The 14,519-nt window shown below is 43.5% G+C and overlaps 1 protein-coding gene across 1 annotated transcript in view; it reads right to left on the minus strand.

The window, feature by feature from the left end:
- LOC112572210 (dynein heavy chain 3, axonemal-like) overlaps positions 1–14,519 on the minus strand; it is a 43,400-nt gene that overhangs the window by 24,610 nt on the left and 4,271 nt on the right. Inside the window, 34 exon segments of the mRNA XM_025251782.1 lie at positions 197–205; positions 523–668; positions 839–866; positions 1,077–1,290; positions 1,615–1,748; positions 1,963–2,077; positions 2,362–2,462; positions 2,775–2,905; positions 3,251–3,338; positions 3,614–3,652; positions 3,654–3,749; positions 4,190–4,353; positions 4,662–4,809; positions 4,962–5,099; positions 5,542–5,712; positions 6,183–6,302; positions 6,546–6,654; positions 6,913–7,111; positions 7,497–7,635; positions 7,837–7,928; positions 8,447–8,784; positions 9,044–9,111; positions 9,346–9,436; positions 9,628–9,728; positions 9,730–9,768; positions 10,216–10,416; positions 10,778–10,906; positions 11,479–11,667; positions 11,915–12,109; positions 12,375–12,570; positions 12,930–13,060; positions 13,407–13,610; positions 13,808–14,012; positions 14,240–14,490. Of these exon segments, the coding sequence (XP_025107567.1) occupies positions 197–205; positions 523–668; positions 839–866; positions 1,077–1,290; positions 1,615–1,748; positions 1,963–2,077; positions 2,362–2,462; positions 2,775–2,905; positions 3,251–3,338; positions 3,614–3,652; positions 3,654–3,749; positions 4,190–4,353; positions 4,662–4,809; positions 4,962–5,099; positions 5,542–5,712; positions 6,183–6,302; positions 6,546–6,654; positions 6,913–7,111; positions 7,497–7,635; positions 7,837–7,928; positions 8,447–8,784; positions 9,044–9,111; positions 9,346–9,436; positions 9,628–9,728; positions 9,730–9,768; positions 10,216–10,416; positions 10,778–10,906; positions 11,479–11,667; positions 11,915–12,109; positions 12,375–12,570; positions 12,930–13,060; positions 13,407–13,610; positions 13,808–14,012; positions 14,240–14,490 (4,719 nt within the window).

Below are 14,519 nucleotides of genomic sequence, written 5' to 3' on the forward strand. Positions count from 1 at the left end.
TAAAAGGCTAAGAGCAAAAGAGCTTTAAAAGAGATTGGTAAATAAGTAGTTTAAATAAATAAATAAATAAATAAATAAATAAAAGCACTCTAGCAAATGAATCACAAGCCTTGACCGGACTAAGGACTATGAATGGCAAAATTAAAAATGTTTTGAATATGAGGTTATTATTGTACAAGATAATCAAAATCGTTACCTGCAGTTCCTGAGAAATCATCACATTTAAAGTTTTTAATCAAACGCCAAATCGTACTATCTCAAGTGACAAATAAATTTTATCTTGTACATTTTAAATCAATAAAATCTTGACAGTAAATTGCCAAGTACCCGTAATCAATGTTATGGACAATAAATTATTGAGTTTCATGCATCAATAAATTGTTAAGAGATAAACAAAGAACATTTGTAATGGGTGCAACCAGAGAGTCATAAGATGGTGTGACAGCTCGCAATAGCCAAATATTTCACAATTTTATTCTCTTTTTTTTTTTCGTGTATTGTATACTCAGAATTGGTACCTACGTGCGTTTTAGCGTCGATGCTGACAGGTGAGACGAGGCCAGACCAGGTGTTCCAAGACCCATACTGCTTCTGTATGTACACGTAGTCAAACACTGTTCCTTTCTTGGGAATCAGCAAGGCGCGAGCGAACTTCAAGGTCTTTGGGTCTGAGAAAGGTCAACAAAACCAAAGTTGAATGAAGCTTGCATGTAATGAATGCACGTGCAGTGGTATGTGAAGGATGCAACGTGTGAGCGCCATGCTCTGTGAGGAATGTGAGGCTCGGTTATGTGAGGTCTGTAGTACTCGTGACGTCTACACCGTGTAACGTCTGCACTGTGAGGTTTGTAACACAGAAGTCTGTGCTGTGTGACACACATGAGCAGGTGTTCATCGAACTACGTACGGTGTCAGACAGGAGCAGAGAGAGAGAGACTACAGAAATGAAATGACATAATCGAAGTCCCTTGTCCCGTGTGCCTATACGCATGCGCGGGTGCAAGTGTCATCTTTACCTCGGGTGCTTTGCCGAGTTGCTCTCCATCTCGCAGAGGGTCTTAAAAAATTCATCAAACTTGAGTCGAGAGCTGGCGTCCAGGGTGGCGCCCACCGACCAGATGATGGCGAAGAAGAAATGAGCGACAATCATGTTGGTCTGATCTTCTCGAACCTTCTGCTCCATGGCTGACATGGCTGGAGGGGCCGCCGTGGGATCTGAAGACACCGCCTCTTCCCCTTCTGGTCACCTCTTCCGCAATGAAATCATCAAAGTCGTCTTTGCCGATTTTTCTGACCACGAGACCCAGTAAGCCACAGCCGCAGAGAGGCAGAAAATGATACAAGATTAGCAACATATATATATACATCAGCAGCAAGGGAAGATCGGAAATGAGCACAAGGATACCCTCCACTTTATCCGGTTAAGGAAGTTAACTAAATATTTACGTCCCCTTTAGGTGGTAGCAACGTACTGATTTAAACTTGCACTAGACATAAGAACGAAGCTTTCTTCTTTGTATATCTTATCTATTTCTCTTCGTATTAATAAATGTAGACATAAGTAGGTGTACATATCAATAACTCTCAGCGCAGGATCTAGTAAGTAGAACTCACTTCACGTCCTCCATGAGACACTCGTACAGCTTGAGGGCAGAAGCTGTCAGGTGCATGGGATGACAAGTGAGGATGTGCCGGCAGTACTTGCCCACAAAGCCGAGGCATGGAGGGAGGATCCACTCAAACAGTAGCTTAAGAGAACAACAGCATCAGTGTATGGCTATAATACAAGGTATATCACCAACAGAAGACTAGATATTGAGAAAAGCTTTCAATCTTTTTTAGTTTCATTGGTTTTAGAGATTGTCGACAGAAAGTTGACTCATCACTTCTCTTACTTATCCGTCTCGCTTTTTAGGACTACCGTTGCTATCTCACTAATCAGATACTCTGCTGATTGTCTACCTTAATCATTTCCCTCTGTTCTTTAGTCAAGATGTCCGGCAGACGCGTGCGCATCCAAGAAGCGATTAGCGGCTCCCAGCTGAGCTGTAGGGGATCCATGTAGATCATCCCACACCTACAATGAGAGAGAGAAATGTTCTTGCCGAGAAAATCTACCAAAAGATACACAAGCTTCAACACGCATTTCAAAAATGACCTGCCTATATTCTCAAGAGAAAAAGAAAGAAAGAAAGAAAGAAAAGAACCAAATGACTGCAAATAAAAAATAAATCACGAATAAAGAACAAAGGTAATCACGATGAGAAATAAAGATAAAGAAACTGGTAGAGTAAGAAGCAAAGGGATGTAATCGGTGATGTTCTAGACGACGAACAAGGACCGTTACAGGAAGGCCTGTACCTGCTGACTGTGGCCGGCGACGCTTGCTCCAGGTCCTGCGGCTCGAAGATCATGTTCTGTTTGTTGTTCATTTGGATTATTTCCCCGCTCATCAGGCACAACTACAGGAGTAACGAGCCACCCGATTAATTCTTGCATTAAACAGTAGTCTGCAGTACATGTACCCGGCACATTAGATGTATAAGTAGGGTCTTAAGTATGGTAATGTTTGTGCGTGTGTGCATATTTTAAAACAGGAAAGAACAAAAGTAGGTAGAAGAAAAAACTAAAAGATTTTTCATTTGTTCAAATCACTCAGGCTCTCCCCCGAAAAAAAAACTTCAGGGTTACCACTACATTTAAACAAAAACACAAATGCAAAGTGACACTACTCAGTTTTGTAAACCTGCAAATAGAATGTGCACAGATTTTACCTTTTTGTTGTCGTCCAGCACGGTGTTCATGTTCTCAATCCACACGGCATCCACAGGGCCGTCAAAGACAATCCACTTCCGGTCCTCGGTTGGCGTGGAGGCATGCGCGCGGAAGGTGTTAGCTAACACACCTGTGGCAGGTGGATTAATAAAACATCATCGGTGAAGAAGGCAGCAAAGTTTTATTCTTTCTATCGTTTATGATCGTATATGAACTGCTGACAAGGGAAAGATCTTCGAGTAAAAAAATTAGCGGCCAATAACTGTCAGAAATACTGACATAACAAGCGTTTCATACTAATCCAAAACTACAGCTCGCACTCAATGACCCCGCTGAAGCAAAGTGAATTTACATGTCACATTAGTTGGTTAAGGTTCTTTTTAAAGAGGCTGAGAGCCACCTGTGTGATATTAAACGTTTGTGTATGTGTGTGCATAAGTACGTTAAAGTTGAATGACGACTTCCGGTGACTTACCGTCAGTCCACTCATGCGAGACGGGATCAAAGCGACCGTAAAGCTGACCCATCGTGATGGCCTTGGGGTTGATTATGTTGTACATCACCTGAAAATACACACGAGATTAGTTGTGTAATTGTGAATATTTTGTTTATACATGTATATGTTATAAATATTACATATTGAGTATTATCAGGATTAACACACTGTCATACTATCGCAGTCTCCATGACATCTCGTTTCCATGCCTACAACGTCACTTTGTAATCGTCTCTCCTCTCTAAGCATAGAAACAGTTATCACAATATCTCTTGTCGCAGACAAAGTTCATTGTATAAAAGCAACGTTCAACTCTTTCAGCGTGAGATGTGCGACCTTCACCTTGTTTTCATCCATCAGTCTTTTCTCGTGCAGCTGTTGCCAGAGCTGCAGCCAGCGTCTTGAAGGCGCACGTCTTCCCTCCAATGGGGTCACCAACGATCATCAGGCCATGACGCACCAGGATCATGTCGTATATCTGTGCAAGTGAGACGTTAGTGGTGAGTCCGCACTGGTGTGACGTTACAACATAGTGTATATACCAGTGTGACGTTACAACATAGTGTATATACTAGTGTGACGTTACAACATAGTGTAGAGCTATACTAGTGTGACGTTACAACATAGTGTATATACCAGTGTGACGTTACAACATAGTGTAAAGCTATACCAGTGTGACGTTACAACATAGTGTATATACCAGTGTGACGTTACAACATAGTGTATATACCAGTGTGACGTTACAACATGGTGTAGCGTATACTAGTGTGACGTTACAATAGAGTGTAGTTAGTTATACTAGTGTAAATCTGAAATGTGGTGGAATATAATAATTATCGCTATTATTATAGGAGTGTACAGACGATGAAAACATGCAATCAACACAACACCTGTTGCACACATGTTACAGTCTCGCACCTGAATGACCTTAGTGATGAACCATGGGACACACTGCAAGTTGGCGGCTGCCATCTTTTCCTGAACAGCTTTCTCCAGGTGATCGTAATCTGGGTTTGGTAGGTCCACGCCGGGGAAGAGGTCAGAGATGATGCCCTCGAACAGGGGAATGTCATGTGACAAAACTGCAACGAGGTCAGACAGGTCAGAATCTACATTTCTACCAAAGATGAAGAACAAAATTACCATTATGTATTAATGTTGAGAATTTGCTGCCACCCGATGTACAATGACATCAAGTAAGGGTGGGCTTCAGAGGGAGAAAACAAAGAACAGACTCTGCCAATTAATCTGATGTCACTAACAAAAGGTCGGTGTCAGTAACTGTGACAAACAGTCACCTGCAATCGTCTACAACCCGTGCCTGAAATGAAGTGTGGACTTCTGGATGATTCCAGATCACATCAGTGACAAAGCAGTCAGTGAGCTGCACTCACCTTGGGTAGGTTGACGTCGTTGATGGAGCGGAGAACCAGGACGTCTTCACGCTGATCCGGGTACTTGAGCTTGAGGCTGCCGGCCGCCGTGAGCACAGACTTCACAGCGCGCATCCCGTAGTCATAGTGGTGCTGTGAGGATAGCTGTCGACGACAACGACGACGAAATCATCATCATCATCATCATCGTGTGACAGTGTAAAGGGTTCCTGTGATTGTGAGAGGGTCATTGTGTGACTGAGTGAAGGGTGATTGTGACTGTGAGATGGCTATGGTGTGACCGTCTGAGGACTGACCTGCTCCGAGCACAGTCTGTATGTCGCCACAATCTTTGTAGCCAGAGCTCTCGCTTCCACAAAGCCCATGGAGTACAGCGAGATCTCGCCTATCAGCCCGTAGTCTGGCACCATCATGGCGACTGTCCGGAACAGGACCTACAGAGTGCAAATGTATAATGTATAATGATTGTATATGTATAATGAAGACAGGACTCACCAATCGCAAAGAGACTTATAGGGCCGCCAAGCGAAGTGTTGCAAAATGTGTCAAGAAGGCCAAGACATCATATCTTCATGCCAAATAAATAATTTCACCTGCTCCACATCACTTTTTGATACATGCAATCGAATGCAGATATTCCTCACACCTGTATACTGAGTACATTATATATAGAGGGGAAAATCATTGGTCGCTCATCAAGTACTGTCTGATATTTCTGAGGTCACTAAGGTTTCAGGCACTGAACCACTCCAGCACATTTGTTTGTTTGTACGATGGTGTAGGACAAACTGTTTCACTGTCACGTGAGTTTTCTCCGGATGTTTATTTCTGGTAATGACAGTTGTGTAGAGTGACGTGTCCTGAGGTCTACCTTACCTTGAGGTTGTCGGGAAGCTCTGCGCGGCCAGCGTAGCCGGGGTTCATGGTGATGAAGATGGTGCAGCTGGGGTCGAGGGAGATCTCCGTGCCCTCGAAGACGAACTTCTGCTTCTGTTCCGCGATGGCGCGCTGGATCGTCTGCACTTGCTGGGCGATCACCGACAACACCTGCACACCAACGACAGTTTCTCGCTCACAGGCCGCTCGCAATCCTCTAGGTTTCCGTTTATTGTGATGTGTTTACTACATTTAGTTCTAAACATGTACACGTTTCCGTCACATGTTTATATAAGTGGATGTTAAATTTCAAGCAACCCTCGACATATGTGACGTTCATTTCATCCTGTAACTGGTGCTGCAGGACAGAAGGGCAGCAGAGGTGAACTCATGCAATTTTAAAATAAAGCACTTTTAGATAACTTTAAATTTATGTAAATTAAAATGTCTAAACTCTTGACATCGTCACTTTTACAATCACGTTTTACCAAACATTGTTTGCTTCACGAAACATACCGTGTCTTTTTACTCTATTGAGAGATCCTGTTGACATGTGAACAAGCTTTGTAAACACACCGTATGTACGTGCACCATGTGAACAGATCACATGAACATGACATAAGGGATCCTTGTCTACCTACCTCCAACTCTATCCTGTTGAACTCATCAAAGCACGCCCACGCCCCAGACTGCGCCAGGCCCTTGAAGAACTTGCCCATAGCCTTGTAGTCCAGCCCGTCCGAGCAGTTGAACACCACACACTGTCAACACAGGCTCATTATTCAGCTCATTATTCAGCTCTTGACAAACGTTCACCAAGTCGTAAAGCCTCTTTATTTCGAAAACAAAACAAACATACATACACAGACCACAGATGGATAAAATTTTGTTCCTTTCTTGAAATAAGTAACTTTGTTATAGAAAAGAAGAGAACAAGGTAATGTTCTTAGAATGCTACAAAATTACAGTTAGGCAAGGGAAATGAGGATAGTATGGGGCAGTACCTGTTTGGCAACAGCCTTTGCCAAATCTTTTGATGTTTCTGTCTTTCCTGTCCCCGCAGGACCTTCTGGAGCGCCCCCTAGGTTTAGCTGCAAAGCGCCCATCAGGGTCCTGCGACATGGCAATACAGTGTACACATAGTCATACAGTGAGTGTGTGGGAGTACTGAGTACAGTGTACAAATTGTCATAGTGGGGAAATATGGAGAGGAGTACAATTAGGGTTGCTAGTCTAAACATCGCTACTTTATTTCCCAGGAAAACACATTCAGTGAAACAACACTTTAACAACATTCATTCATTCAGATGGTATATATAAATAGTCGTTGTGTAAAAGATAAACTACGAGTGAGACTGGGGTCCTGCTTACCTGTAACACCTGTCAGTAAGGGGCGTAATGACAAGGCGACCTGTGTTGCCCAGGTATTCGTAGGCATAGGCGACAGTGGTGGTGATCATTCGCACCTGCACGAGGTCGTTCTCGAAGTAATAGCGCAGTTGACTGATCCACGAGAAGTCGAGTGGGCTCCGAGCCTGCTGCTTGTGGAGCGTGGCGATGACGTCACGTGCTGCCAGGATATAAATAGACTAGACTAATATACAACCTAATATACAACCCTAGTATACAATAGGGGCGCCAGGTAGTGCAGTGGTTAAAACACTCGCTTGTCACCACTGCAGTGAGAGGCTCAGGGTTCAGATCTCGTCTCGGGCCTTCTCTGTATGTGACACCTGTTCACATGGGTTTTCTCCGGTTTCCTCCCCCTCCCTCCCCATTAGTGGAAGTAGCCGCAAGGTGGAAACACTTTCCTACTCAATTAACCAATCAACCAGAATAGACAAATGAAAAGTCGTTATTTAAACTGAAACAGAAGGCACTTTTTCCCCAACTCTGTAGCCTCACAAACCAACCATGACTATAATGTTGATGATGTGGGAGATGTCAGCACTGACCATGAACGTCGATGACAATCAGCGCCTCCAGTGTGATCCTCGCCATCTTGGACAGACGGCCTCGCACCATTTGCACTATTTCCTCCACCTGCTTGTTGCTTTTGCCCAGGTAAGCTTGCAGTCCGCCGTACGATATCGCCTGCACACAGGTAAAGGTGACTACCATCAGACCTCGCAAATCTGATATTTATCTCCACACCTCCAAGCTTAACCATTCTCAGTTATTACTTTTACAAATGTTTTCTTCTTCCTTTGTTTTACATGTAACTATCTCCACCCATTCATTAATCCGCACCGCACACACACACAGAGAAAAAGACAGATTGGAAGGCTCACATACATTAGTGACCTCCACGGTCCAGTGGGTTTGGCTGGACGCTAGAACCACCTGCCCCGGCCACTGCAGGACCCACTGCCGGCGGGGTGTGACAGCTCAACATTGGACCTGCCATGTATATCCTCAAGCTTTTCATCACCTCATTGTGCTGGGGGAACAAAATTACTGAAAGGGTCATATTATTTTTATAACACGAACGTCGGATTCTAAAGTTTTGTCTCGATAGGACAAAATTTCGGATTGTCATCAAGCTTATCTCTTATTATGCACAAAGAAGATTAAGAGAATGAATTGAAAAAGGAAATGATTTCAGGTGGCTGCGTCTGTCATGTATTAGTGTTTTCAGAAGCCATAACTTTAACCTCAAAGCTAGTATGTTACAGTGTCACGTGTGCTCATGGAGGGGAAATCAACGCCAAAGCGTATGTGCTTCGTTAATGTTTTATGTTTATTTAACTCCATTTTATGGAACGAAATACTGGAAATTGTTTGGATAACGAATCATTCTAACGAACACTTTCCAGAACGGATTAAGTTCGTTTTACTGTAATTATTTTAATTGTTTGATTATTTGTCAGCAGCATGATATAAAAGCCCTATCAGTAAACAGGACAAAATGTAGGTCGTATTAATCCAATAGAAGACTGTCCATCCTTCAATCCACCCCAAACAAAAGCGGATCTTCCCATTTCATAATACGATAGTATGATGACATGTCTCACCTGAGCGAGCCAGAGCTCCACCAGACCATGTGCGTCCTCAGGTGTGATGGTGCGTGAAAAAGGAACTTTTTCTTTCTCCGCCGACTCCATGGCCTCAATGACTTTGTCGGCGCTGAAGCTGAGGCAGGCGATTCCTTCAAAACATTTCTTCAAGTGGGGCTGCACCCTCAGCGGGTCTTTGGTCTCAGACAGTATCTCCAGCAGTTCATCGTTGGACAAGAAGAAAAATCTAGCACAAAAGCACAAAATGAATAAAGTTATTTTACTAGTTATTGCGGATATCCGTCGTCGTCATCTGGGTGGATTCAAGTATTATATTCAGTTGTATTAATATTTTAATTTTTTTTTCAAATAATCTATTTTAAACTATCGATGTGATTCGTGAAAACAATTGAATGAGCTTGGAAACGAGACAAATAATGTTGATACATCTTGCTCTTTGGACTGTGTATCGACGTTAAAAGTATACTCTATATTATAAATTATACCTTGGGAAAAACAGTCGCTTCTTTTCCAGATAGTCATTGAGTCCCTTCTGAATGTCATCTAGCATTGACTGGAAAAAATACATGAGTATTTTAGAATTAATTTTTACTTTCATTAAGTGTTCTTATCGTTATTTTGAACAGTTGATTGCCTCTACAGGCGTGCAGTCCAAGTGTGGAGAAAGCAGACTGCTAAGATGACATGACAGATAAAGTTTCAACAAAACTATATCAGCTGACAGAAAGAAAAACGTGAAAACAAATTTTGGTTTACATGTTTTGCTCGATGTATTTACTGTGCTCACCTCAGAATGTTCCAGATTCTCTAGCATGCGGTCTTGGGCAACAACAACGAGCGCTTTGGTGTTGACAACAGCCTGCTTCATCATCCCGCGCCTGCACGCGCACAGACAGTTCAGCCGCGAGTAGCAAAACATGTCTAGTGGGGATACTCGCACAAACAATGACACTGAGGAAAGATATAAGTTCACAGAGATTACATTGGCAATGTACACACACACACACACACACACACACGATAACACACAGCACAGTCACAGGTCAGGACCTGGACACGCACAACTCACCATTGTGCATCCACCTCCTCGAATAACTTGCCCTCCACGGGGATCTGGTTACGAATGTCTTGTGAGCCAAAAATTGGTTCAAGGTACAGCCATGCTGCCTGGCACCTTCAGCCAGGAGTCCAGGATTGCTTTCATGCGGTGCTACAAAACAACATCAATATGGTGAACACTGTAGTACCAGATATTTTTCATATAACGCTTAAGGTTCATACTTTGCAGGAATTGAAAATTTGAATTTACTGATTGTTGGCATTGTTTTCTAGGTAAGTTATTGAAGTCTATTTCGTTTGTTTGTCACATAAAAGCGGAAAGTCAAATAATTAAAAAAAAAATTGTAAATAGTTTCGCTACTATAGTGTGAAATGTGTAAGTTGGTAAACAACAACCGCAGTACTGAGTAAACAAACATTCAATTAACTTTTAAAAATTGCTTCAATATTTTTATTTTAAAAGCTTAAAATTACAATTATCTAGCACTACCCAAGTTTAGTCTTGAAATATATAGAACAGCGAATAAAGGGATTGAAGGGATATGTTCATCAGACAGAACTCTGTGTATACTGGACACTGTCATCAGGATACACGTACCAGGTTCTGATCCCACTCGCCTATTTCTTTCTCAAACGGTCCAATGAAAGGCGAGCCCTTCATCGTCATGGTCTTGACGATGTGGTCCTCGAGCAATACCTGGATGTCGTCGAAGGACGCGAGGATGCTGACGTCAGTGTCCTTGTAGGACACAAAGGTGAAGGTCATGTTGCTCCAGTCGTCACGCATCTTGGTCAGCGCCTGAAACCAAGTGACCGTGACCACCAACACTTCAAAGACAGGTAAACAATAGGTACACGTGTCTGTAGGAACCGATAAGGTTGTGTCTTCGTGAAGGCAACATCACTACAAAATGATTTTGCTGTATTTCCTGGAATGATTGTGACGAAACATCACATTCCTGTGTTGGATGCTCACTTCACTTAACATGAGACATCAACTGCCATCAACATGCAGTCTAAATAAAGTCTGTGTTTTCAGCTTTGCCAGGACACCGGTATTGCCGGCCTTCTATGTTGTCTTTTATTTATTCTTCTTTTATTTTTTGCTTTTTTTCCAAGTCAAAGGTCTTTTTGAAATATTTAGACGAGAGCCAACTGACCTTTTCGAGCGCAAACTCTTTGCTAGCTCTTGAGCTGATGCCCATCAACTCATCCAAGTACTTCTCCAGGCCCATCTGGAGCACCTCATGAAGCGGAGTCGCCTCGCTGGGGGCCATGTTAAAGCCAACCTGTCCACATTACAGAAAAGTATTTTTCAGCATTACAATGGCTAGTGGAAATCATGTATCGCAGAAATTTAACAATGTTTTTCTAGGTTATCTAAAACTTCAAATATTTTGAGGAGAAAAGCATATCTACAGAGCATGAAAGAAACAGTGACAGACATATTATTGTCACTAGTAGGTTAAAATGGAGACAATAAGGAATGCATTTATGGTATGTCCCACAGTGCATCATAGTACGTATATGTCACATAGAACACCATTGTATGTGTTGCATTTCTGTCATACAGTATTCAATAGTATGAATGTTGTAACACACCAAAGTATGTTTCAGACTATTCATTTGTCACAATACATCTTCGTATCTCATAATGTACACCATGGTGTTCTGTTACACCATAGCAATTATATTTTGTCTCACAGCACATCAGGGTATAGGTCACAGTACACCATTGTATCATCCTGGTATACGTCACCATACATCAAGCACGTGTCTCATAGATTGTGGTATGTCTGTATGTCACCCTGTAAAGTGCATCCTATGTATTCAAGTCCCGGGTACCAGCACTCCCACCCACCTTCTCGCTCATCATGTTCCAGTGGCGCTGCTTGATGCCGGGGTTACACAGTGCGTTGATGAGCGGCATGTTGATCTTGAACTTCTCCAGCTTCGTCTTGATGGTGGCCGAGGCGCGCATGGGTCCTTTGTAATCCGGGTGAGCGAACACTTTGGTCAACTTGTACGCCACACGCCACAGATTTTGCACCTGAGCGATTCGAAAGAGTAAGAATTTCTTAAAGACTTGTGAAGGTGCCCCAAATGGCCTCAATGTGAAACCAGTAAACATCAGCCAATCAACAAGTCAGGGAAGCGTTACTGACACGGAGGTTGTGACAAGCCAGGTTACGAGAGGTTCAGTGGAAAGACGGAGAGAAAGAAAATATAAAAATTTATTTAATGTTGTTTAACACCGCTGTCTCCTCTACTACACCCTCCGCAATGACTGTCCCCACCTCCTCCTCGACATGCTCAGCGTTGACCTCCAGCAGCGGTCCGTTCATCCACTTGTCGTGCTGCTGGTGGAACTTGACGGCCGTTGACCACAGCTTGTCGTACGGCTCCTTGGCCACCTGGATGACCCCGATCTGAGCGTACTCCGTCTGCGTCTCCATGCCCAGCATTTGCTCCTCACGGTTGATCTTCACTTTCTGCGAGCACAGACACACACTTCTAGTTCTTCTACTAAGGCAATCGTCATGGAACTAAAAAAAAATCTCCGTTTGTTTACCGGTAGAAATTTGAACTCTCCTCCAGCAAATATCTGAACAAACCAGTGTAGGAGAATTTACCTTACCTTATTCAATTTTTAAAAAATTTTGAAAAATTTTGAAAATTGTTCCCTGTCCCTAAACCCAGACAAAGCATCGTTTTGTTCTCGTAATCATGGAAAGTCCTCATTGGCGGAGTGCTGACCTCTTCTTTAAAGACCTGCAGCTTGCTGTCGAGGTCCACCAGGTCCGCCAGATACTTGTCAGCCTCCGACATGCGGTCCTTGGACGCGAAGTCTTTGACCTTCTTGACCGCCTCGTCCAGCTGCGCCTGGAACCGTTTGCGCCAGTCGCTGAGTCTGTTGATGGCCATGTCGTGCTCCCTCTGCAGCTTGTTCTCGCTGCACGCACACGGTGACGTGCAATGTGTGACGAACAGAGATTTGATGACCACAGATGTGAAATATCTCTATTAATTTTGAAGATGAGTTGTTTGATCTTTGAGTGTCGGTTGCCTTTCACAAGTTTGAATTCGAGATACATCCGGCGTTCTAACTTTAAACCATGTCATACATAATAACGAGATAGTCATTCATTAATTGCTACAGTAATCATGCTTTGTTTGCTTACAAATTTTTTTGGGAAATATTTACTGTAGAGTTATACATTATCCAGGGTAAGCATTTAAATGATATTAGTTTTATACATATCACGTATTTATAAGTGATATTATCAGTGAGAATATAAGGAATCAACATACGCATTTCTGACGATGGGGATGATCCGGTCCGGCCAGGTGAAAGTGGTGCAGTTGATGAGGATGTTATCTTTGGGCAGGTAAGCGTAATCCATCAGAAATAGTAGGTTTCCCCCGGCTATCTCCAGCTTGTCCTGTTCATTGTACATGCCTTATACAAGGAGGAACACGACACACACACATATATATGCGCTTACAACGACTTTCTCAGAAGTGATATCTGATTTTATATATATATAAATATACGTTTTGATATTACTTGTGGAAGTTTGGCTTTATTGTGACTTCAGTGACCTGAGTATCTATATACAGTATTAATCAAAGTTTCTCTACAATCAGAACTGTGAGGCCATCCATAGTGTGTGAACAGCTGACAAAGCCTCTCCAGTGGGTACAGCTGGGGGCAAGTCCGTTACACTAACAGGTGACCGCCATGGTTGCCTAGCAACGGCTGGAGCGTTATGAGTGTATAACAATCACCTTGAGCTCCAAGAGTTCGCCCACTCTCAGACCCTCCACGTAGTCCTGCAGCTTGACCAGCTCCTGTGTGTTCTCCGCCTGATACGAGCTCCTCTTGACGATGGTGTCGTACTGGCTGCAGATTTGGCGGTTAAACTTGTCTGAGGTGTCCATGATCTTCCTGACCATGATGTTGTTCAAGTCCCTGGCCTTGTCTATCAGCCACTGCCATGAAGACACGGACAAATCTGACATTATACAATACCCTGGCTTTCAATGTCTTCAAACTGTATTAGTTTTAGTCTGATGCTCATTCGGGGTATTAACAATGTCACGTTTTATTCCAAGTCGCTGAACCGTTACCGACGTGCATTTTTATGCGTTAAATATTCTTCACAAGCGTTTAGAAAACAGATTCTCACCTGATTCATGTGCGTGCAGTCCAGAAGGAAGAAGTGCATGGGGACAAAGACAGGAAAGGACCCGACGTCTGACGCCATGCGCTTGAGTCGCTCGATCTCGTGACTGTACTCTCGCAGCGACCTGTCGCGACTGACGAACCTGTGGACGGCCTGGTCTGTGTCACGTGAGTACAGGTATCGGTACGGCTCGTACACACTCTTATACCTGTCAACACGAGGCGCAACCTCCCTTCAGCAAACTGAAGTCCGTTATAGTTACCTTCACTCATCATTACAGCACTGAGCGAGCAGTCATTCCACTGACATTCGACACAAGTAAATTGTCTTCTGGAGCCTTGTGTTCGAAACCTGCCGCCAGTCTGTTTGTTTGTTTGGTTTTTTTTGCATACTTTTTAAGACTCACAAACACACACATCTCTTTCTTTCCCTCACTTGAGCGGTCCATGGCTGTTGGCGACGATGACTGTGTGTAGCCTCCCCTTGGCCTGCTCCACGAGCTCCTCCTGCACACCCACGGAGCTGACGTAGCGCACAGGGAGCTCTTCTACGTCTTGAAACAGGAAGTGTTCCACGCGCTTCACCTGCTGCACGCAGGTCACCATGGTGTCCACGATGAGGCTGAAGGAGTTGCACAGGTCCAAGCTGGGACGGAAGCAGAGTGCCGAGCTGTCCACGTCTTCTTTCTGAACCAGCCACCCAAACAACCAACCGA

Source organism: Pomacea canaliculata, linkage group LG9 (assembly GCF_003073045.1).
Source record: "Pomacea canaliculata isolate SZHN2017 linkage group LG9, ASM307304v1, whole genome shotgun sequence".
Classification (NCBI taxonomy): Eukaryota; Metazoa; Mollusca; class Gastropoda; order Architaenioglossa; family Ampullariidae; genus Pomacea; species Pomacea canaliculata.